General features: G+C 37.9%; 1 protein-coding gene across 1 annotated transcript in view; it reads right to left on the bottom strand.

The window, feature by feature from the left end:
• Nucleotides 1–22,597, bottom strand: part of HNF4G (hepatocyte nuclear factor 4 gamma) — a 72,746-nt gene that overhangs the window by 19,722 nt on the left and 30,427 nt on the right. The window contains exons 2-4 of the mRNA XM_070747944.1: nt 13,551–13,610; nt 7,841–8,012; nt 1,610–1,704 (exon numbers count right to left, since the gene is read on the bottom strand). Coding sequence (XP_070604045.1) covers nt 1,610–1,704; nt 7,841–7,986 — 241 coding nt within the window. The 5' untranslated portion in view covers nt 7,987–8,012; nt 13,551–13,610. The remainder of the gene's footprint in view (nt 1–1,609; nt 1,705–7,840; nt 8,013–13,550; nt 13,611–22,597) is intronic.

Raw genomic sequence — 22,597 nt, 5'->3', positions numbered from 1 at the left:
AATGTCATTACTCTTACTTTACTAATGGCTTTGGCATTGCTATTTCATTTGGATTTGAAAACAAACCACTATGTAACTTTTCCAAGCAGAATTCAGAGCAGATGGGATTTGTGTTTGTTTATGATGCAAAATGTTCCTCAACTCAATTACTAATAGGGTTAAATTTTAGACTTGTATACAAAGAGCAGCTGGCATGGATAGTCATTTCTTTCTTCCCTCCCTTCAATTTTATTTGTTTGTTTATTTAATGAAAAACAGGCTCTGTGGCTACAACTAGGAACCGTTGAACCAGTTTCCTCTAGTCTGTTGTTCAAAACTTCCTTTCTAGCTTCTACTGCTATTAAGGGAGGAAAAAAGCACAAGGGCCTCATAGCCCAGAATTGCTCTATGGGTGAGGTGGCCTTATAAGCCGAATGACTGAATGAAATATTTTCCCCGTCGGCTGTAAGGCAGCTGAATTTAAATCAAACATTGAATCTATAAAATCACAATAGGTGCCACTACACTACTACTTATTTTTACAAAACTTATAGAAATGCAGGGGTTTTTTTTTATGATACCACTGAACCATGTAAGTTTCGGTATACAGTAATACCTCATCTTACGAACTTAATTGGTTCTGGAAATAGGTTCACAAGGTGAAAGGTTCGTAAGATGAAACATTGTTTCCCATAGGAAACAATGTAAAAGCGATTAATGCATGCAAAAAGAAAAAAAACGCAAAATGGCGCTCCGCTGGGCACCGCCGCCCGGCTGTCACCTTTTAAAACTGCCAGGAGGCTTCTCGGCGTTCTCCCAAACCTGAACTTTTCGGGTTCGGGAGGCCGCCAAGAAGCGCCGCCACCCAGCTGTCGCCTTCTGAAACAGCCGGGGGGCTTCTTGGCGTTCTCCTGAACACCAAACCTGGAAGTTTTACCGGTCGGATGTCTTTGTGATGTCAAAGCTCCGCCCATGGAGTTCCCTATTGGGATTCCCCACCTCCTTTCCAGCCTCCAGATCTGCTGAAAACGCTGCCGCCGATTGCAAAAACGGTGCTCTGCCGAGCGGCGGTGCCCAGCTGTAACCTTCTGAAACAGCCCGGCACTTCTCGGTGGCCTCAGGAACCCCAAACCGAATTTCTGGGTTTGGCATTCGGGAGAACGCCGAGAAGCCCCCCGGCTATTTCAGAAGGTGACAGCCGGGCGGCAGCGCTTCTTGGAAGCCTCCCGAACCCGAACCCAAAAAGTTCGGGTTCGGGATTGGGTTCAGGAGAACGCCGAGAAGCCTCATGGCTGTTTTAAAAGGTGACAGCCAGGCGGCGGCGTCCAGTGGAGCGCCATTTTGTGATCTGCGGTGGGTTTCTAAGCTGAAAAAAGTTCGTAAGAAAAGGCAAAAAATTTCCAAACCCCGGGTTCGTATCACGAGGGGTTCATATCACGACTGGTTCGTATCACGAGGTACCACTGTATTTGAAATTACCACACCAATTTTTACCATTAACAAAAATTGTATAACAACGCAATGTATAAAATATAAATTTAAACTTCTATTTTTTTAAAAGAAAAACTCATTTCAAGCTAAGATATGTCTAGTACATGTTCATATATATTTGATTTTTTTTTAACATTACCTTCCTTCTTCATCCCAGCACGAAAGCACTTTTTTAAGCGACAATATCTGCACTGATTTCTCTTGTCCTTATCAACAATACATTGCCGGCTAAATCTGTTGGACAGAATCAAGGATAAATATATTAGAGTACAAGTACAGGAGGATCCTGATTAGCACAAGTGAAACAATTAATGGGTACTGTCAAAACAATGTCTTTGACTCTCAACCTTCACCAGTATTTCTTTCTTTAATCAGACTTGAAACATTTCTCTTTGCCATTCTTCTAACAGGAATAATTCCTTCTGATGGGCAAGTAAAATCCCATTAGGTTATTCATCGTCTACTGAAAGCAAGACATATAAATTCTTCACTCGGTTTCCCGAATGCTTAGGATAACTCTTTTGGTCTCCCTTTGATCCATTCCTGCTGTTGAATATGATCAGGAGCAAAAAACAAAAGAAATGAGTCCTATTAGATCAAAATAAAGGCTTATCTGCCTTAGCTGTTAGTTTCTGAGTGGTCAAAATTATGCTACTGTAAAATAGTCACTCAAAAGATTAAAGCATCATTTCTGCATAATATGTGTACCACGGTCTGGATTCAAGAGATATTGTCTTTGATCAGAAAAGATCCATTTATCTTTATTAATAGCAATTGATAAATATACCTTTAAACAAATTAATGAATTAATCTGCCAGTGAGACTATCATAAGAATTAAGAAATATTTCAAGCTTGAAACACACTTAGGATGGCAGTCCCTACATCATTATTTCATACCAGGACACTTATATAAACTACGTAAAAACAATGGGGAAAAGCAATGCAGTTTATTTAAATAATAAAAGAGACAGGAAGATATCCTGATTAGAGAGAGTGTGAGATGAAGCTTGCTTACTGAATACCATTAGAGCATCATTTTGAGTAAGGAGTAGTATAAAGAGATGAGCTACTGTGTTTTAAATGAGCCAGTAGAACTAGGCACATACATACGAAGAGGGGCGTCATACAAATAATAATAATAATAATAATAATAATAATAATAATAATAATAATAATAATAATAATAATAATAAATAATTTGACTGACTACAAGCATAGACATGATGCTGTGGCACAGATGATCCACTGGAACTTGTGCCGGAACTACCATTTACCAGTGGCAAAGAACTGGTGGGATCATAAGCCCGAAAAAGTGATCGAAAATGAGCAAGCAAAACTACTGTGGGACTTCCGACTTCAGACTGATCGAATTCTGAAGCATAACACACCAGACATTGTGATTGTGGAGAAAAAGAAAGTATGGATCATCGACATCGCAATCCCAGGAGACAGCAGAATTGAGGAGAAGCAGCTAGAGAAATTAGTGAAATATGAAGATCTAAAAATCGAGCTGCAATGACTCTGGCATAAGCCAGTGAAAGTGGTCCCAGCAGTACTTGGCACGCTGGGCGCAGTACCAAAGGATCTCACCGGACATTTGAAAACCATCGGAATTGACAAAATCTCCATCTGTTAATTGCAAAAGGCCGCTTTACTGGAATCGGCAAACATAATTTGCCGCTACATCACGCAGTCCTAGGTGCTTGGGAAGTGCCCGACTGTTGATGAAATACGAAATCCAGCATAGTGATCTCATTTGCTGTGTTGTACTGAAATAATAATAGTAATAATAATAATAATAATAATAATAATAATAATAAAAATAAATAAATAAATAAATAATAATCCTTGATTCACCATAAATGAAATCCAAAAATGTGTGTACAAAAACTGACCATTTCCCATAGAAACACATACAAATTGTGATTACTTGAGCCACAATCTCAAGATAACAAAACATCTTGAAAAGGAGACCTGAATCTACAATAGTAATAGGGGAGGGGGGGGGGAAGAAAAGAAGAAAAAGATAAAACAAAATGCACTTTGTAGCACAGATCTAGTCATACTTGAGGAAAAAGAAAAATATCAGCGATAAGAGAACTAAAAAATAAAACAGAGGTATTCACATTAAGACAATGAGAAGTACTGAAAGCTAGTAGAGAAGTAATTTCTGACGAACAAAATCTACATTTAGAGCTACTTGGGAATAAAATGGACTGGAGTTTAACATTAACAGTTACCACAAAGAAGAGGGAGTCAAGCTATTCACAAAGTACCCAAGGTCAGAAAAAGAAGCAATGGGCAGAAACTAATCAAGGAGAGAAACAACTTAGAACTAAGAAGAAATTTCCTCACAGTTAGAACAACTAATCAGTGGAGTGACTTGCCTCCAGAAGTTGTGAATGATCAAACACTGGCATTTTTAAAGAAAAAACTGGGCAACCATTTGTCTGAAATGGATATAGGGTTTCTTGCCTAAGCAGGGGGTTGGACTAGAAGACCTCCAAGGTTCCTTCCAACTCAGTTATTCCATTGTCACTCAGTTATTCTATTCTGCTAGAGAAGGTAATTCAAATTTCCTCTGCTAATCTCTACTCAAAATTAAACTTCTCCTGCATTAAAAAATAGAATGAAGCAAAGATAAAAACCAGACGTTAGTGCTCCTTTGGTGACATCAGTGACTTTTTCAACACTAACTAGTATGCAGCCCAACATACCAAGTGTTTAAGAAACCATTCTCCACCCCTCTCCAGCTTTCTTGATTTCACTTTTGAGAATTCACTAGCTCAGAATAGCTACTGTTGAGTATTTCCCAATCTGTTTTTTACCCACTTTCACAATTTCCAGCTAATTTGGGTCTCTGTCTCTCTCTCTCTGTGTGTGTGTCTGTGTGCGCGTGTGTGTGTTTGTGTATGTGTGTTGCATGAAATTAAAGACATAAATTTTATGTGTCCTCTATGGCAGTGGTCCCCAACGTTTTTTCCACCAGGGACCAGTTTCAGTAAGACAATTTTTCTATGGCCTGGTGGGGGTGGAAAGGGGTGTGGTTGGGGGTGGGATTAAGCATGGGGGTGCTGGTCCTCCCCGCCCCTCTTTCCCGCCATTGCCCTGTGGCCGGCAGAACCTGCCTCCCAAGCCCTCTTGCCCAGCGGGAGGCTAAGCGCTGGAAAGAGGGGGTCAGGCTGGCCCTTCTGCCTCCCCCCAGCCAAAAACGCAAAAACGCTTGAGCCTCTCGGTCCTTCCCGCCCCTCTGTCCCGTCCATCGTCCTGTGGCCGGCAGAACCTGCCTCCCGAGGCCTCTTGCCCGGCGGGAGGCGAAGCGCTGGAGGGAGGGGGTGGCGGCATGAGGGCCGGCAGCTGCTGACTCCACGGACCGGTGCAACATGCCCCGCGGCCCGGTACTGGTCCGCGGCCCGGTGGTTGGGGACCCCTGCTCTATGGTACAAATCCATGCAGATCTTTGCTAATCTTTTTTTTCCAGTTTGATCACATTTTAAATCCTTCATCAAGTACCAAAGACAATCCATATAATGTATCTTGGACAAAGTTGTGGTTTTGCTAAATAAACTTCAAAGAGATCTTTAAGTCAACACTTCTTTTGGATGTACCGTGTTTCCCCGATAGTAAGACAGTGTCTTACTTTCTTTTTACCCCCAAAAGCCCCACTAGGTCTTACTTTCGGGGTATGTCTTACATACCCCCCCCCCCGCCGTTTCCCGCCTCCACTCACCAAATTGACAGGGTGAAGTCGGGAAGACCCAGGGAAGGTTTCTACGGCCGCCCAGCAGCTGATCTGCTCGGCAGTGCAGCAGCAGCCCTGGCGGCGGTTCCCTCCGCTTTGACGGCGCTGGTCCGCTCGCTCATCCCCGCAAACGACCCGCTTCCCCGACACGCGTCTGGAGGGGAGGAGCCGCTCTGCGCAGTTGGGCAGCCCTGCCTGCCGGAAAGGAGGCGGGCGAAGGAGGGCGCAGCTCCGGCCGCCCGCTCGGCTCGCTTCTACAACTTCGGACCAGCGCCGTCCTTAGCCTCGCATTTCCAGGTTGGCGAGCCTGGATTGTTTTTCCTGCGAGCGCTGGTCCACGCTAAGCCTTCTGCGCCTGACTCGGTGAGGCGAGAGGGAAGAAGGAGAAGCGCATGTGGATGCGGAGCGCCCGGGAGGCATTTATCCGTCCTTCGCTCCGCATCCACTTGCACTTCTCCTTCTTCCCTCTCGCCTCGCCGAGTCAGGTGCAGAAGGCTTAGCGGGGACCAGCGCTCGCAGGAAAAACAATCCAGGCTCGCCAACCCAGAAATGCAAGGCGAAGGACGGCGCTGGTCCGAAGTTGTAGAAGCGAGCCGAGCGGGCGGCCGGAGCTGCACCCTCCTTCGCACGCCTCCTTTCCGGCAGGCAGGGCTGCCCAACTGCGCAGAGCGGTTCCTCCCCTCCAGACGCGTGTCGGGGAAACGGGTCGGTTGCAGGGACGAGTGAGCGGACCAGCGCTGTCAAAGCGGAGGGAACCGCCGCCAGGGTGCCGCGAACTGCTCCAACGCCTCCCTCGCTTTTAGTACCGTGTTTCCCCGAAAGTAAGACATATGTCTTACTTTCGGGGTATGGCTTATATTAGCCGACCCCCCTGAAACCCCCCATATGTCTTACAATCGGGGGATCTTACTATCGGGGAAACACGGTATATATAATACCAATGCCTTTCACCAGTTTTGACTACTTTTTCACTTATGGCTCTTTGACTGGACTTTGACATTTATGACTTGGTTATCATGAGATAATTATTGCAACATGCTTTATGTGGGATGCCCTTGAGTGTTCTTTGCAGTGGAAAAGCAGGAAATATAATTAATAAATTAAAATTTATTACACCAATATGACCAACCTGTTTGACAACCAGCATATTTCGAGGCTTAGTTCAAAGTCCTAGTTGACTTTCAAAGACTCAATATTTTAGATCATATGATTACCTTATTTTTTTTTCATGTTCTAAGCAATTCTTTGTATATTCTATGCTACACTATCCATTCATTCCCTGTTAGGAACCTGCCAGCTAGGCTTGAAGGAACAGTCAAGCCAGGACCTAATTTGGAAACATTGAGCAGCAGCAAGTGACAAAATCTTGACATCACCCAAGATCTAGCAAGCCTTACCTTCTCATTCTCTCAAGAAGGCAAGCAATCTTGAGGAGATGCTTGTAACATAGGGAGAAGTCAATAAAATTGTTTATAAGTGGCTCTGGTTGCTTGGACCTCGTATGGTCCAAATAATGTCATCAGATAACTCATGGCATAGAGCAGAGCTGGCCCACGGGCTGGATGTATCACGTGCTGGCCACATCTCCGCCTGGTTTAGCAAAAGGGGGAAAAGTCCCAGTACATCACATGGTGATGCCATGATGACATGAATTTGACATCCCTAGCATAGAACATCTAGCTATGCAATCATTTTTGTACCCACTTTCTATAATTATTTCAAGATATGTCTGATAAAGGCCAGAAAGATTTCCTGAAAGGCTCTCAAACTCTCTTGGCTTTACCATTTTTAGTAACAATGGCTTAATTTCTGATTTTAAATTAGAATTTGTATTCCTTTTGTATGAGCTTCCAAATCAATCATTTTTAATTATGGATGTCAGGGACCGAGGATGGTACCTTTCATATACAACTGTGTTATTATGCCTTCACTTCCAATATTATTTTTGTCTTCACCATATGCTCAATTTTTGTTTGTTTGTTTGTTTGTTTGTTTGTTTGTTTGTTTGTTTGTTTGTTTGTTTGTTTGTTTATTTATTTATTTATTTATTTATTTATTTATTTATTTATTTATTTATTTATTTATTTATTTATTTATTTATTTATTTATTTATTTATTTATTTATTTATTTATTTATTTATTTATTTATTTATTTATTTATTTATTTATTTATTTATTTATTTATTAGATTTGTATGCCGCCCCTCTCCGAAGACTCAGGGCAGCTAACAACAATATAAAAAGACAATGTAAACAAATCTAATATTAAACACAATCTAAAAAACCCCAATTTAAAGAACCACTCATATATACAAACATACCATGTATAAATTTTATAAGCCTAGGGGAAGGGAAATTTCAATTCCCCCATGCCTGACGACAGAGGTGGGTTTTAAGGAGCTTGCAAAAGGCAAGGAGAGTGAGGGCAACTCTGATATCTGGGGGGAGTTGGTTCCAGAGGGTTGGGGCCGCCACAGAGAAGGCTCTTCTCCTGGGTCCCGCCAAACGACATTGCTTAGTCGACAGGACCCGGAGAAGGCCATTTTGGGTTTGGATGAAAGATAGAATAGAAATATCACAACATAACACAAAGCAATAAGAAGCCCTTAGCAGTTATATTGCTCTTACCTGCAGCTGTAAACATGGCTCTTTCGTATGCTGCGTCGGAAGAAACCTTTGCATCCATCACAACTAGAGGCACCATAATGCTTGCCAGTTGCTCGGTCTCCGCATATTGCACAAATGCCACCAATTACATTGTCAGTACTGTTCATGTTGAAAGGTTCTGCGGAACAACTGTCTGGAGAAGGAAAAGAACAAAGTCTACAATTAGAAGATGAGCTCTAAGTAGGGAAGAAACAGAAACATAACATGGTGGTTAAATGTTACCATCCTGAAGATTTTACAAATTATCTTTTTAATTTTCTCTTAGCATTTTTTTTATTTTATTAAAATTTATTAAATTTTTACACTACCAATCTCAACGTAGTGACTCTGAACAGTTTACAAAAACAAAATCAAATCATATACAGTATCATTTTATTCATTATTCATAATAAGTAAACATACAAAGAAAGGTTGCAGGGACTGGGCATGGATAGTCTAGAGAAAACTTCCAATACTTGAGAGGCTGCCACAGAGTAGTATCTTTGCTTTCTTTTGCCACAGATATTCTACTTCGATTCGCAGGTCTTTGTACTTTTCTCCACTAGTTTATCTTTTATTCTGTTTTCTACAAGTCATATGCTACATATGCTACAACGTCCTGCCTGTCAATGATTACTTCAGCTTCAACCACAACAACACAAGAGCACACAGCAGGTTTAAACTTAATATTAACCGCTCCAAACTTAAATGTAAAAATATGACTTTAGCAATCGAGTTGTCAAAGCGTGGAACTCATTACCGGACTCAGTAGTGTCAACCCTTAACCCCCAACGTTTTTCCCTTAGACTATCCACGATTGACCTCTCCAGGTTGCTAAGAGGTCAGTTAGGGGCGTACATAAGTGCACTAGTGTGCCTTTCATCCCCTGTCCAATTGTCTCTCCTTTATCTCATATATCTTTTCTTCCTTTCATATATCTTCTCATCTATTTTTATATCTTTTCTTCTATCCTTTTCTTTATATATATTACTACATGTCTATTCTCTTCAATATGTATTGTGTATTGGACAAATAAATAAATAAAATAAATAAAAATAAAGTATTACAATGGCTATTTTCTAAGCTTTTGTTATCACTTTTCCAATGTACCTATTAATACATTGCAATTATATTAACCTATAAATTTAATTTACAATCAAACTCTAATAATATAAGTGGAAACTTATAATAATCTGCTTGAGTTGTTTTTCTTCAATTCTGTCCACATTTTTGGTTACTCTTCCAATCTCTTGTTTTAAATCTCATTCATTTGGTTAATCAGCAGGTCAAATATAAACGGAATATGGGCATATTTAAATAAATAAAATGAGTACATCCATCAAAATAACCAGAACACATTTTCTCCTTCCTATTGATTCTGATAATGAAAGGTCAACTCTATTTTCATTTTGTTACTTAATTTTTAAATACAGAATTATCCTTTTAAAAAAGTGCAACAATACTATTTAAGTTTAAACTAACATTACTGAATAAAAAAGTAATTCAATCAAACATTAGTTCTTTCCTCTGTCTCTTCTTACAGCCGTATCTGCCTAATCTGCTTTATATCTGAAACAGACTGATTGCATTTGAAGGAAAAAATAAATCTAGGCCATGACAATTCAATTCCAACTAAAGTTAAAAGTTACTCTAATCAAATAGCAAGAAATTATCTCAACTAATTGCCAAGACTTATCATGGTTAATAAATGTCTATTGTTTGCATACTGGAAGTCTAGAGGTATGACTGTAACAGCAGGTTAAATATATCCACTCTAAACAGACATAGGAATATTTTTCAGAGTAGCCACTAATTCCATCACTCTACGTCCTGCTGCATTACCTCATCATAACGGATGGCGGTGGTGGTGAGGAACGCATGAAGAACATTGAGTATATATGCCAATAGTATATGTTCCCAAGTAAGGTCATTTCAGCTGCCCAGCAAAGGTGCACAAAAACCTATCCAGGGTCACAGCAACATAGAAAAATTTTGGAGGCAGATGATCACTTTGGTAACAATGGCAAAAACTTATACTGCGTGGGAGAAGGCAATGGTAATCCATTCTTATATTTTATCAAGAAAACCATACGAACGGAAAATATAAAATGACTGATGATATAGTACCAGATGATGGGTCTTCTCAGTTGGATGACATGTTACTGAGAAAGAAACACAGATCTATCAGAGTACTAATGGTGTTTATGATGTATCTAGATTAAAGCCTTTAGGATGTCTAGTTGCTGATGGTGGCATATGGGGGAAGAAACGCCAAAGCTGCATAGATAGAATTACAAGTAGGATCATAGAAGTAAGAAGCATGAATGCTCAGCATAGTGAAAGATGAAATGAAACAACTGCAAATTGATATCTTAGGCATCAGTGAATTGAGACAGACTGAGATCAGACACTTTCAGTCAGAAAAATCACACTATTTATTACTCAAGATGTGAAAAACAAAGAAGAAACAAAGTTGCTTTTATAGTTAGAAAGGGTATAGCAAGAATATTACTTGTCTACAGACCAATCAATGGCTGAATAATATTGATTAGATAACCCTTTAATATGACAATCATTTGAGTTTAAGCACTAAATGTTCCAACCACTGATATAGAAAAAGAGAAGGTTAATGATCAAGTTCAATGTTAAATTGACCAAACATGCAACCATGTGCGGCTTGTGATTGGAGACTTGGTTACTAAAGTTGGAAGATGAAAGTGGAAAATGTAGTTGAATTGCATAGCTTAAGAAAGCAAAATGAAACAGGAGACTAACTTCACATTTTCTGCCACTCCAATGATTTCTTCAAAGTCAGCAACCAAATAACCAAAATAATGTCTTTACACATGGATATCACCAGATGTAGTACATGGAAGTTAAATTGAATGTATTGTTGCTAAAAGGAGGTGCAGGAGTCAAGTATAGCCTCCGACATGATCAGGTACTCACTCTGGAATAGATAATGAACTGCTCGTGTGTAAATTCCAACATAAGTCACAATTCAAAGTGTTGGTTATGACCAATAAAGCCCTGCATGGCACTGGACCAGATTATCTCAGGGACCACCTTCTGCTGCATGAATCCCAGCGACCAGTTAGGTCCCACAGAGTGAGTCTTCTCCGGGTCCCGTCAACTAAACAATGTCACTTGCCGGGACCCAGTGGAAGAGCCTTCTCTGTGGCATCCCCGGCCCTCTGAAACCAACTCCCCCCAGAGATTAGAATTGCCCCCACCCTCCTTGCCTTTCGTAAGCTGCTTAAAACCCACCTCTGCCGCCAGGCATGGGGAAATTGAGATACCCTTTCCCCCTAGGCCTTTACAATTTTATGCATGGTATGTCTGTATGTATGTTTGGTTTTTTATAATAATGGGTTTTTAACTGTTTTTACTATTGGATTATTATTATATGCTGTTTTGCTATTGCTGTTAGCCGCCCCGAGTCTCCGGAGAGGGGCGGCATACAAATCCAATAAATAAATAAAATAAGCTAAAGGAGAAAGCCAGTCAATTTCCACAATATGATCTTGATCATATGCTTACGATTTTTCAAAAGAACATGAGAAATTGCTCTGAAATCTTGAACTTTATTGATAGAAAAAATCACAGAAGTTATGGGTTTAACTTCAAAAAGTTACTAACAGACTTAAAAGGTCATTAAAAGCCTTTAAAAAGACATAAGACACTGCCATAAATGAAAAAAGAGAAGAAAGCAAACTGGATATCAGAACCATGAAATTGCCATGAAGGGAAGTCAAAGCCAAGAAAAAGCAAAACCTCAAAAACGGAATTTAATAATTTCAGAAATGTCTTAGGGAAAAAAATAAGAATCTATGGAATGTTCTCAGAAAAATGAGAATCCCAGAACATCTTATTATCTTTGTAGGAAACATATATATAGGTCAGGAAGCCACATTTTGGAAAGGACACGATGAAATAGATTTGCCCAGGTTGCCAAAGGAGTGTGACAATGCTGCATGCTCTTTCCCCGGTTGTTCAAACTATATGATGAGCATATACTGAAGGAAGCTGAATTGGAAGATGAGCATGATTTTAATACTGGAAGAAGGAACATCAATGCCCTGCACTGTGCTGATGAAACTACCTCCCTAGGTAAAATTTCTGAAAATTCTACTAATTAAAAGTTAAGGAGCAAGTGAAGATGAGACTAAAATTAAATAAGAAAATAAAATTAATGGTTCTAACAGGTAGAACATCAAGCCTTAGAATTAGCAATTAAGATATCAAAATGGGGAATACCTTCTACCTTTTAACATCAACTACCAACAGTAAAGAAGAAATCAGCCATAAATGAGCCCTTGGCAGAGCCGTCATAATTGTGATCAGAATTGCGCAAGCAGTGGTAGTCCTTGCAACATTCTATAGAAGCAAAATTGGGCTTTGAAGAAAGAAAATACAAAGAATATGGGCATATTTTAATTTTCATATTGGAGAAGACACTTGACAATACTGTAGACTGCCAACAGAACAAATGGACAAAAGCAGTTAATCACTTCAAAGTTCTTATTCAAGACAAAAATGTCTGTGCTTAAATTACCCTACTTTGAACACTTATGCAAAGACTTAAATCTTCAGAAAAGTCTCTAATGCTAGGACAGAGTTGCCTCCATCCATGAGATAGATATTTTATACTGGGTGGGTTCTTTGATTCCTATAATATATACCTTTATCCAATTATTTACATTTATTGATACAATTATTAATAAATTATTTTTACTGTATGTTTTTGTTTTTTTATTTTCTAGAAAGTTTTTATTTTCTAGAAAGTTTTTATTTTCTAGAAAGTATAAAAATATGTACATGACTCTCCTATTCATCTAATACAAGCCGCCCTGAGTCTTCGGAGAAGGGCGGCATACAAATATAATTAATAATAATAATAATAATAATAATAATAATAATAATAATAATTCCCCAAATTTAAGTCAATTGTAAAGAAGTCTTACCAGTTATATAAATAGGAGTAATCCATTAGTGGTAGGATTTATTTATAGGTTATATCCTACAAACCTTTCAACAAAGCTGTATTAATTTGTAGCAATACATTTACCCATCAATATCAAACAAAATCTAAATAAAAAGATTTTGACAAAAATACTTTTTCAAACCGTCATCTAAATTATGAAAAGTAAAACATTTGGCTCAACCCATCTCCTTGCTTCCTCATCCATTCATAAATACAATAATTCAAACTCACCATTGCCATTGTACAACACCTCTATGGTTTCAAAATCTAAATTAGTATAGCTTGGATCTAGGACTTCAGAGTAGTTTGCCATATCCATGTTCAGAATTGCGTCTGAGATTTTCATTACTGTACATGAATCTGAAAAAGGTCTGTTTCTCCAGTACAGAAAATGGAATGAACACTTGTTTTACCTTGGCCTCAGTGACTAATAATCAAAATATTAACTGTCACTGCATAACATAGCATAATGGGTGGAGTTATGATACTAATTTAGCATTTCTTATTCTACTTCTAGCTTTCACTTTTTTATTATACACCTTTACAAACTTTTACACACGCCCATGCAAGCCAATATTTATCATTGACTTTGTAAGTTGCAAAAATATGGAGCAGCCCTCTTTCATAGCATGTAGACCTTTTGTTACGTAGCAGCAACTTCACAATACAATCATAAGAAATGTTAGTGGTTTACATATTGGGTCTTACTTGTTTGGAGATATACTGTTCAAGCTTCTATTACCATGGTTCTATTACTGTAGGTTTTACCTAGAAGAGAAAGAAAAGAAATGTGAGATCTTTCCCTCTCAAAAAACAATTACTTTTGTTCAAGTAAACTTAGGAGAAAAAGGAAAATAGAATAAAAAGGAAAAAGAAAAAGAATTTTTTTTAAAAAAGTAACAGGCATGCTTTGTTGTTAGTACACCCAATCCAACAAATATACACTTACAATATGCATCTACAACTAGAGCCTGAAATCAGAATTCCAGTTTCATGTTCTGTGAGTATTTATCAACATACTTCAACACCCAGAAAAGAGTAAAACAATTCATTATTTGGAAATGTACTTTCTGTAGAATACAGTCTCCTTAAAGAGCTGGAAAACTGATTTGTTGCATCTCATTCATAGTTTAACATGGTATTCTTGTTCAAAGAAAACCATCTCAGATATCTGAAGTTGTTAATCAAACAAGTATTAACTATCAAATTAGCATAGATATATTTTTCAGTCTTTCATTTGTCAATTTATTTTATCAAATGTAATATTGAGTGAACTGCTTGTTAAGTAAGAGTACTAAAATCATCTTAATCTAAAGGCTTGATTATGGACAAAAAATTTTGCTCTGTTTTGAATTGGAGGGATTCTGGCTTGAAATAACAAACTCATTACCACTTTGATCTATACCAAAAAAGAAACTGGAATTTGTGAGAAAAAAATATGTACAGAATAACAATAACAATATATAAAATGCTAACTATCCCAGAGTAAGAACTGCAAGAATAACTGCCCTTTCTTGGAAAAATTCTGCATTATACTACATTTAAAATGAAGAACAAATATGCAGCACTTAACAATGTTTTGTACTGAAAAAAGAATCTAAACAGCTAGTTGGTTGATAAGAATGCTATCAGAAAACATTCCAACATTATCAGTAAAGGTCTTTGTGTACTAATTATCCTGTTTTCTTATTACATTTAATCATGTACATTGATCAAGATATAAAACTGAGAACAAACTAATAAAAATCAAGGTTATTTCTCTGCATACAATCTGAGAAAATCAAATTAAGCAGCAATTGACAATTCTAAGATTGGCATGTTATAATTTGGTCCGAAGTATCTCTTTCAAAAGTACATTTGACATCTTCTCACCAAAAGAACACTTTCAGGTCAATTAAACCTCCTGACTAAATAACAGTTAGGTAAGTAGTTGTTCGTTAATAATCAGTAATACAAAACTCGTGCTTGATTATAAACATTTTATATAGATGATTAGATAAGTTTTACAAACATCTTATCCATGAGAAACATACAATGTCATAATAAAGTTTTACTAAGAGAGATAGGACAGTTGTTAAAGTGGTAATAACAGTTACATGTGTAATTATGGAGCACAATGCTAAAAATCCAGATTGGAGTTGGCATTCCAAAAAGTACAGTAAAACCAATAATGATTCTAATAATTTTCCTAATCAAAGGTCAGTTCTTATATCATGAATAGTCTAAGTCATTGGCAGATCATTTGTACAATATGTTCAGACCACGGGTGAGTTCCTCCCAGTTCACACCGGATTTACTGAACTGGTAGTAACCCACTGGTGACATCATTGATACGATTCGGCGGTGCTGGTCTGTGCACACCACCATCTTTAAAAAAAATATTGCAAATTTTTCCATTTCAATGGCTTTTCCTGTTTTGCTGCTTGAAAAGGGGCTCTCTTGCCCCTCCCATCCCCAAGTTAATACTGTTCTTTATTTCTTCACCCAAAACATAGCTGATTAGCTCCTCAGCTGTGTTTCAGGCCAATTCTAGCTACTGAGCATGCATGGAAGAGAAATTACATGAGGTGACCTGCGTGTATGCAAGCCAAGCTTACCCATGCATGCAAAACATCTCAATGGAAACTGGTGGTGAAGGTAAATGGAACCCACCCCTGGTTCAGATTCATTGAGAATTCTGGTTTCTTTCCTTGTTTCTATTTCAGAAAACCTCACTGAAATCAATAATTTATTTCTGAATAGTCTTATACAATAGTTTTTTCCTACCTAGTAATTTCTAGATTATAACTCCATAGATTTTCAACATTTCTAGAGACTAATAGGTTGGGTAGATTTGACATACAGGATTGAAGAGAAAAGAAGTCGTAACAGAAAATATAGTTTGGATTATCCTTCTAAATTTATTTGTTTGTTTGTTTGTTTGTCAGTGAGTGCAAGGAAACAGAACGCATGAAAAAAATGGCACAAATAAATGGATATAAAGAAGCAAAACACAGTAATAATCACATAAAATGAGTACATGCAAATGGGTACAGTAGACAGGGATGGTAGGCACACTGGTGTGCTTATGCACGCCCCCTTAGAGACCTCTTAAGAAATGTGTAAGGTCTATATAGACAGTTTAAGGTAAAAGGTATTGGGGTTAGAGAAACTAACAACAGAATCAAATGTCTTCAAGACATTTACTACTATATTGCAGAAGTCATATTTTCTGCAATCAAGATTAGAGAGGATTACATTGTGTCTATTGATAGCCTTCATGGTTGCAATTGAAATTAAAATAGTTATTATAGGTGGGACGTTAATGTAGATGATTCTGTGTACCTAGCTTAGGTCAGAAAATAAACAGCATAATTCAAGATTATCCCAGCCTAAAATTCCAAGTCTACTGGAATAAAATATTTTACTGTGAGCAGATGAATTGAGAACACTTCTTGTAAAATACCTCTGGACCCTCTCTAATATATTAAGGTATGAAATACAGTGTGGGTTCCAGGCAGGTGGGCAGTATTCAAAGGTTTTTTATGCCCTAATTAGAAGTATAGCATTGCCAGAGAGAAAACTTCATAAAATAAATTTGACAACTCTTAATGTCTTTTTAGCAATGTTGTTACAGTGAGCTCTGGGGCTTAGATCTTTTGTAATTAGTACACCAAGGTATTTGAAAGAGTGTGGGTCATCTTTTAGATCATTTCCATCCAGCTTGTATTTGATGTTCTGATTTTTATTGCCAATGTTATTGCCAATGTTTTATTGCCATATTTTGAGTTGCCAAATGTTTGACCATTCATATACACCATCTAGGTCATTTTGTAGGGTAGAAGAATTGTCTATGGTATTAAATACAGTAGTTTTACATTGTCAGCAACAAGGACACACCTGGTTACAATATGATCACAAAAGTTGTTTATATAAAGCAGAAAATTTGTTGGTTCTAGAATTCTGCCTTGGGAAACATCACTATTAACTGGTGCTGGGTTTGATATGTTTCAAATTTTAACTATTTTTGCCTGTTTGATAGGAATGCAGCCATCCACTTGTGCAAGGATCCAGAAATGCCATAAGAACTTAGTTTTAACAGGTGTTTGTCATGCACCACAGAATCAAAGGCTTTGCAGAAGACTATGTAGATTGCATCAATTGCTTTACCCTGGTCAAATTGAAAGGTCCAAATATTTTTACAATGTATGAGTTGCAGATTACATGACAATTTTTTCTTGAAACCAAATTGCTTATTAGAGAGTAGGTTATTTGTCACTAAATTGAGGGTGATGGATTGGTTTATGATGGCTTCTATGACTTTACAGGTGATGCAGCAAAAGGAGATTGCTCTATAATTCTCAACAAGGCCGGGCTACCTTTTTTGAAGATAGGTATGATTGTTCCTAATGACCATAGGACAGACAAGGAGCTCATTCTAAAAGATATTTCATAGATGGTGCTTAGCAGTTCAGCTATGGCAGAGGAAAGCTTTTTTAGAAAGTATTTATTCGACTTCTATGCTGCCCAATCCCGAAGTACTCAGAAAATAGGCACATATTCCATCAGGACCAATAGATAGAGATGGCTTTAGTTTGCATAGTGCCCTCTTGACAGTATCTTCAGTAAAAACAATGTGGATTAGATCATTGCAATTGGTTGAAATATGACTAGGAAACAAGGGGCAGATGCCATCACTGTTGACAAAGACTGAACTGAAAAAAGTGTTGAAGAGATCATCGCCGGCTGACTTACCGGCCCCACGGCGCTGTTGCTGAAGGGTCGGGCAGACTCGGACCCTTCAGATGGCAGCCGCCATCTTGTTTTCGGCCGAAATCTCGCGAGGCGAGATTTCGGCCGAGAATGCTCAGCCCACGTGGCTGGGCATGACGTTGGGTCCGGGCGGGGCCTGCTGGCCCTATTTAAGGGGCAGCAGGCCGGAAAGAAAGCCTTTTCGCCCGGACCTAGCTGAAGAGCAGACACCCACCCGCCCTTCCCTATTTTGCAGTATGCCTAGTGGGTCGCCTTCGGGGGCCGAATGGGAATTTTTTGCAGCCTCACCCATTAGGCCAGGCTGTTTTTTCGCCCATTCCACACTGGGGAGATGGATGTGCGGTTAGGGGGTGCTTGCATTTAATTAGGTTAATTGGCTTACCTCTGGTCATTGGGTAGGCAGGTTAGGGGCGGAAATCTGGGTGGTGGTTCAGCAACTGCGCGTTCTCCCTTGGGCATCTTTGGGGATGATTGACAGGTTCTCTCCAAGCCCATGGTGGGTGCTACCTGCGCACTTGGGGGGAACCTGTCTTTGGGTCCCGCTATTGAAGTCCCAGGGTAGGGGTGAGCCGGCGGGACCCCCCTCATGTGAGTGCATGGCAGGGTCTCAGGTGAGGGAGAGGTCCCTCACCTGGACCAGCATCGACTACGCCCTTAGTTGCCCAGGAATGTTGACCTTTTACGTCATTTCCGCCCCGGAAGTGTTTGTTTGACCCTGCAGGTCCACTGTTTCCGGGTCATAGTTGAATATGTTGATTTATGCAAATTATGCTAATTCATGCTAATTTAATTAATAAATTATGCAAATTTATTATAATAAAAATGACCCAAGTTTAAATCCAGCTCTGGTGTCCGAGTCGTTACTCCGTCTCTTCTGCAATAGCCTTAACAGCATCGATACCATCCTCACAATTTTATGATTTTAGAGGTGGAATGGTTTTTGAATCTTTAAGTTTGGCATTTACGAAATTATAGAAGGCACAATTAGATTTTGTGTGTATCAGCTCTTCTTCCTATTTGCAGTGATAATTGGCACATTCTGTTTTTATTTGGTGGCAAAAGGTTTTGTATCAGTTTTTGACATTAGCTACATAGCGAGCTTTATTTTTCAGCCAACGGGTTTTTTTAAATTGAAGTTTCTTTATTGATAAGGATAATTTTCTCTTTTTCATTTTGGGAGGTACTAAAGGTACATATAGATTAATGACTCTTTGAACTGGCAGCATACAAATCCAATCAATCAATCAATCAATCAATCAATAATAGTCTTCTACAGAGTTGCAGTCATTGAATAAGATTTGCCAATCTGGAGTTCTATTATGAGATTCTTTGTATGGATGTAAATTTAGACAAAAATCAATCATGCTAGGGTTACTATTGGTCACTGTCATCACAAATTTGTTGAGTTGGGACTTGGAAAATCTGCTTGTAGATGCTCTGGTCCTTTTCTGAGAGACAATATCAGAAAGTGGTGCTTATAAAGTGCAAAATCCCACAGCCTCTGGTGCCTCTCAGGATTCTTGCTGGTTTTTGATGGTATTTAACATAGGCTGATAAGGCTGAAGACATTAGTTTTCTAAATCAAAGTCATGTTTGATGACAGTAGACAAATAGAGAAAAATTTGGTGGCTCATTGGTTAATTCAAAGCCAGATACAGGAAGAAATTCAGACTGAGTAGATTGAATCACACACTGCTTGAAGACAAAGCCTTGAACATTGATGCTAAGATTAGATTGATGCTCAAAAGGGGGTGGTTTTGCCTTCAACTTGGGTGTTGATTGCTGGAGACTGCCTGGAGTTTGGAGATTTTGCCACATCATCTCCTTTCTAGGATTGAGAGTGAGTGACAGGCCAAGGTCTTCGGAGAGGGGCGGCATACAAATCCAAATAATAAATAATAAATAAATAAAGGTCACCCAGCTGGTTTCATTCCTAAAATGGGACTAGAACCGAGATCTTTCAATTTCTAGCTTGTGCTTTAACTGCTACACCAAACTGTCTTATCCAGAAACACATTTGCACAGATAAAATTATTGTGCTTTCTGTGTGCTTGTTCTGTTGTGTCTGACTATAATGACACATTGGAGGCCTGTGAAAGGCTCAGTAGTAGAATAGGCTTTGAAAAGAATCTCAGCTAGTTCAAAACATATGATTGATTCCTCTCCTGCGATTCCTTGTTAAAACAATTCCACTGCTTATTGTTCTATATATGAACACAATGCACAATGCTACTTATAAACTATAAATCCCCGTGCAACTGGGGGTTAATATACCTGAGCTATCACAGCCTCTCTCTTATGAATTAGTCTTTGAAGGTCTGGGGAGATGCCTTCTCTGAATTCACAACTATGTGACAGAATTGAAAGAAAAGGCACTTGGAAATTATGCAGCAAGGAAAACAAGGGCATTCTTATCATTCCCTCTAAAGATTCAGTTTTATCAAGTTCCCTTCTCTCTCTGAATTATAGCACAACCAGTCCCTGTAAGAACTACAATTTAACTTACAATTTAACAAATCTAGTAACCGAGCTTGGTTATTTCTTCTGTCTTCATCCTTTCCCCTTTGATATCATTCTTTTTTTTTTTGTTTATAAGCCTGTGGGTGAATAAGCCTCTATTTCATTAATTTGATTAAAATAGCTCTGGGGACATTTTAGATGAAGAGTAGAATGAAAATGCCTTAAAGAAACAAGTGATCAGATGGAATTATATATTGGCAATCCACTTTCCACATATACTTTCTCTTAATACTTTTTGACAATTTCTCTTTCTGTTTTGAAAATATTTGGTGTGTATTCTTGTTTTATACATTAGTTTATGGTTTTATTTAACAGATGTCATAGAAATATTTGTATTGTTGTTCATAAGCATTTCTCTTAATTCCCATAAATTTTGGCCTTTAACTTAATAGTTCCTTTTAAAATATGTGGCTTTTAATATTTATATTTTCTATATGCTTTTCACATATCTTAGATTGGATACCTTTGACACTTAGAGAACTTCATCAGAGGTTATTGATATATAATATGTGAAGAACAAAAAGTAGTTCTAACCAATGTGTTTTAGATGTAAATGTAGTTACAGAATAATTAAAATTATTCCCCATTCACTCTATTATTTTATCACTCCTTCTCTTTCTCTAAACTTTTTATAGCGTTAAGCATAAAACTCATGTGATAGGGTATACCATATCTTATCTCCACTGTTTCAGTCACCAAAATTAAATGTTAACTAATAAACATCTATTAATTATTTTATGACTTTTAGTCACAGTGGTCACTCTTGATATTCTGAAACTTTTGATATCCTGAAGCTCTTCAACTACAAGGTGAAAAATATCCCTTTGCTGTACATTGCTTTCAAATATCAATCACTGGAAGAAGTAACCCTTTGATTCCTTCCAAATTTAGCCCCCATGAGTCTACCATCATTTAGATAGCGGTGCTAAAGAAATCACCTGATGCTTACCTTTGGAAATGTAGTTGCTTCCACCACGGAGGCAATACAAGATTCAAAAATTAGCAATTCCTTTATTTAGAAAACTGTCAGTCTTTCCTAATGAAATGTTATTTATGTAGATATACTACATAAATGTAGTTCAAACTGCCCAAGGAGCTGCTGATACAGTTCTATAGAAGAATTATTGAATCTGTCACCTGCACCTCTATAAACTGTCTGGTTTGGTTCTGCAACTCAACAGGACAGACACAGACATCAGAGGATAGACAGTACTGCAGAAAAAACAATTACCACCAACCTGTCCCCACTGAGGACCTGTATACTGCACAAGTCAAAAAAAGGCCCATGAAAATATTTACTGACTCCTCGCATCCTAGACATAAATAGTTTCAATTCTTACCCTCAAAACGACACTAAAGAGCACTGCACACGAAGACAACTAGACACAAGAAGTTTTTTCCTGAACACATTACTTTGCTAAACAAATAATTCCCTAATCACTGTCAAACTATTCACTAAGGCTGCATTGCTATTATTATTACTCTTCTCACCCACCTCCTCCCACTTATAACTGTATGACTGTAATTTGTTGCTTGTATCCTTACAATTTATATTGATATTGCTTATTTGTACCCTGTGAGAATGATTGTTGCACCTCATGATTCTTGACAAATGTATCTTTTCTTTTATGTACACTGAGAGCATAGGCACCAAAGACAAATTCCTTGTGTATCCAATCACATTTGGCCAGTAAAGAATTCAATTCAATTCAATTCCTATTCCTATTCTAGTAGTGAGACTGCATTGTATTGGAAGCTTTACTTGTTATAGAAAGAAGGTATTTTGTACAACTAACCTTCCTTAAATAATATTAATATTTCTAAATATTGTTCCTATCTATAAAGCTCTGAAGAGGTTTGAAGGAGAATATTGAGTATCCTGATCAAGATCTGAGTTCTCAGTACTTCTCTTTTATGATCCAAAATATCAGGTTGCCAGAATTTTTGAACACCCTTGAAAAGCTATATTGGGTTTATGCAAGCCATAGTCACATTATGACAGTGATTTTCTATTCCAAACCTCTATGGAAATTTATTAGGATTGCACAAGATTAACAGAAGGATTATGCAGCTGCACGATATGGTTACAGATGCTTCTAGTATTATGTACGATTTCACACATCTTTTTTAGTGCTGTTGAATTGTTGTGGCTGTAATTAGTTAATATAAGCCTGTTGTGAACAGAGATTCAGAATTTCAAGACCTAGTTTTCCTTTTATCTGTATCAATTTTGGGGAGTTGGTGCTTGAATATTAATGTGTTCACAACTTTCTAATTTATAAGGTATTATTTTTATTTCTTTATTAAAATTTAAAAACTGCTCTCCAAATAGGAGTTTATAATACTGTACATTATATTATTATATTATAATATATTATAATATAATAGAGTTGTAATACATTAAAAAACAACTTTTTAATATTCATTAAATTCTGTCACATAATAAACAACATTATTTAAATATTGAAATAATAAAAGCAGAA

This window comes from Erythrolamprus reginae, chromosome 3 (assembly GCF_031021105.1).
Source record: "Erythrolamprus reginae isolate rEryReg1 chromosome 3, rEryReg1.hap1, whole genome shotgun sequence".
In the NCBI taxonomy this organism is placed as follows: Eukaryota; Metazoa; Chordata; class Lepidosauria; order Squamata; family Dipsadidae; genus Erythrolamprus; species Erythrolamprus reginae.
This window is presented reverse-complemented; position numbering and strand designations above follow the sequence as displayed.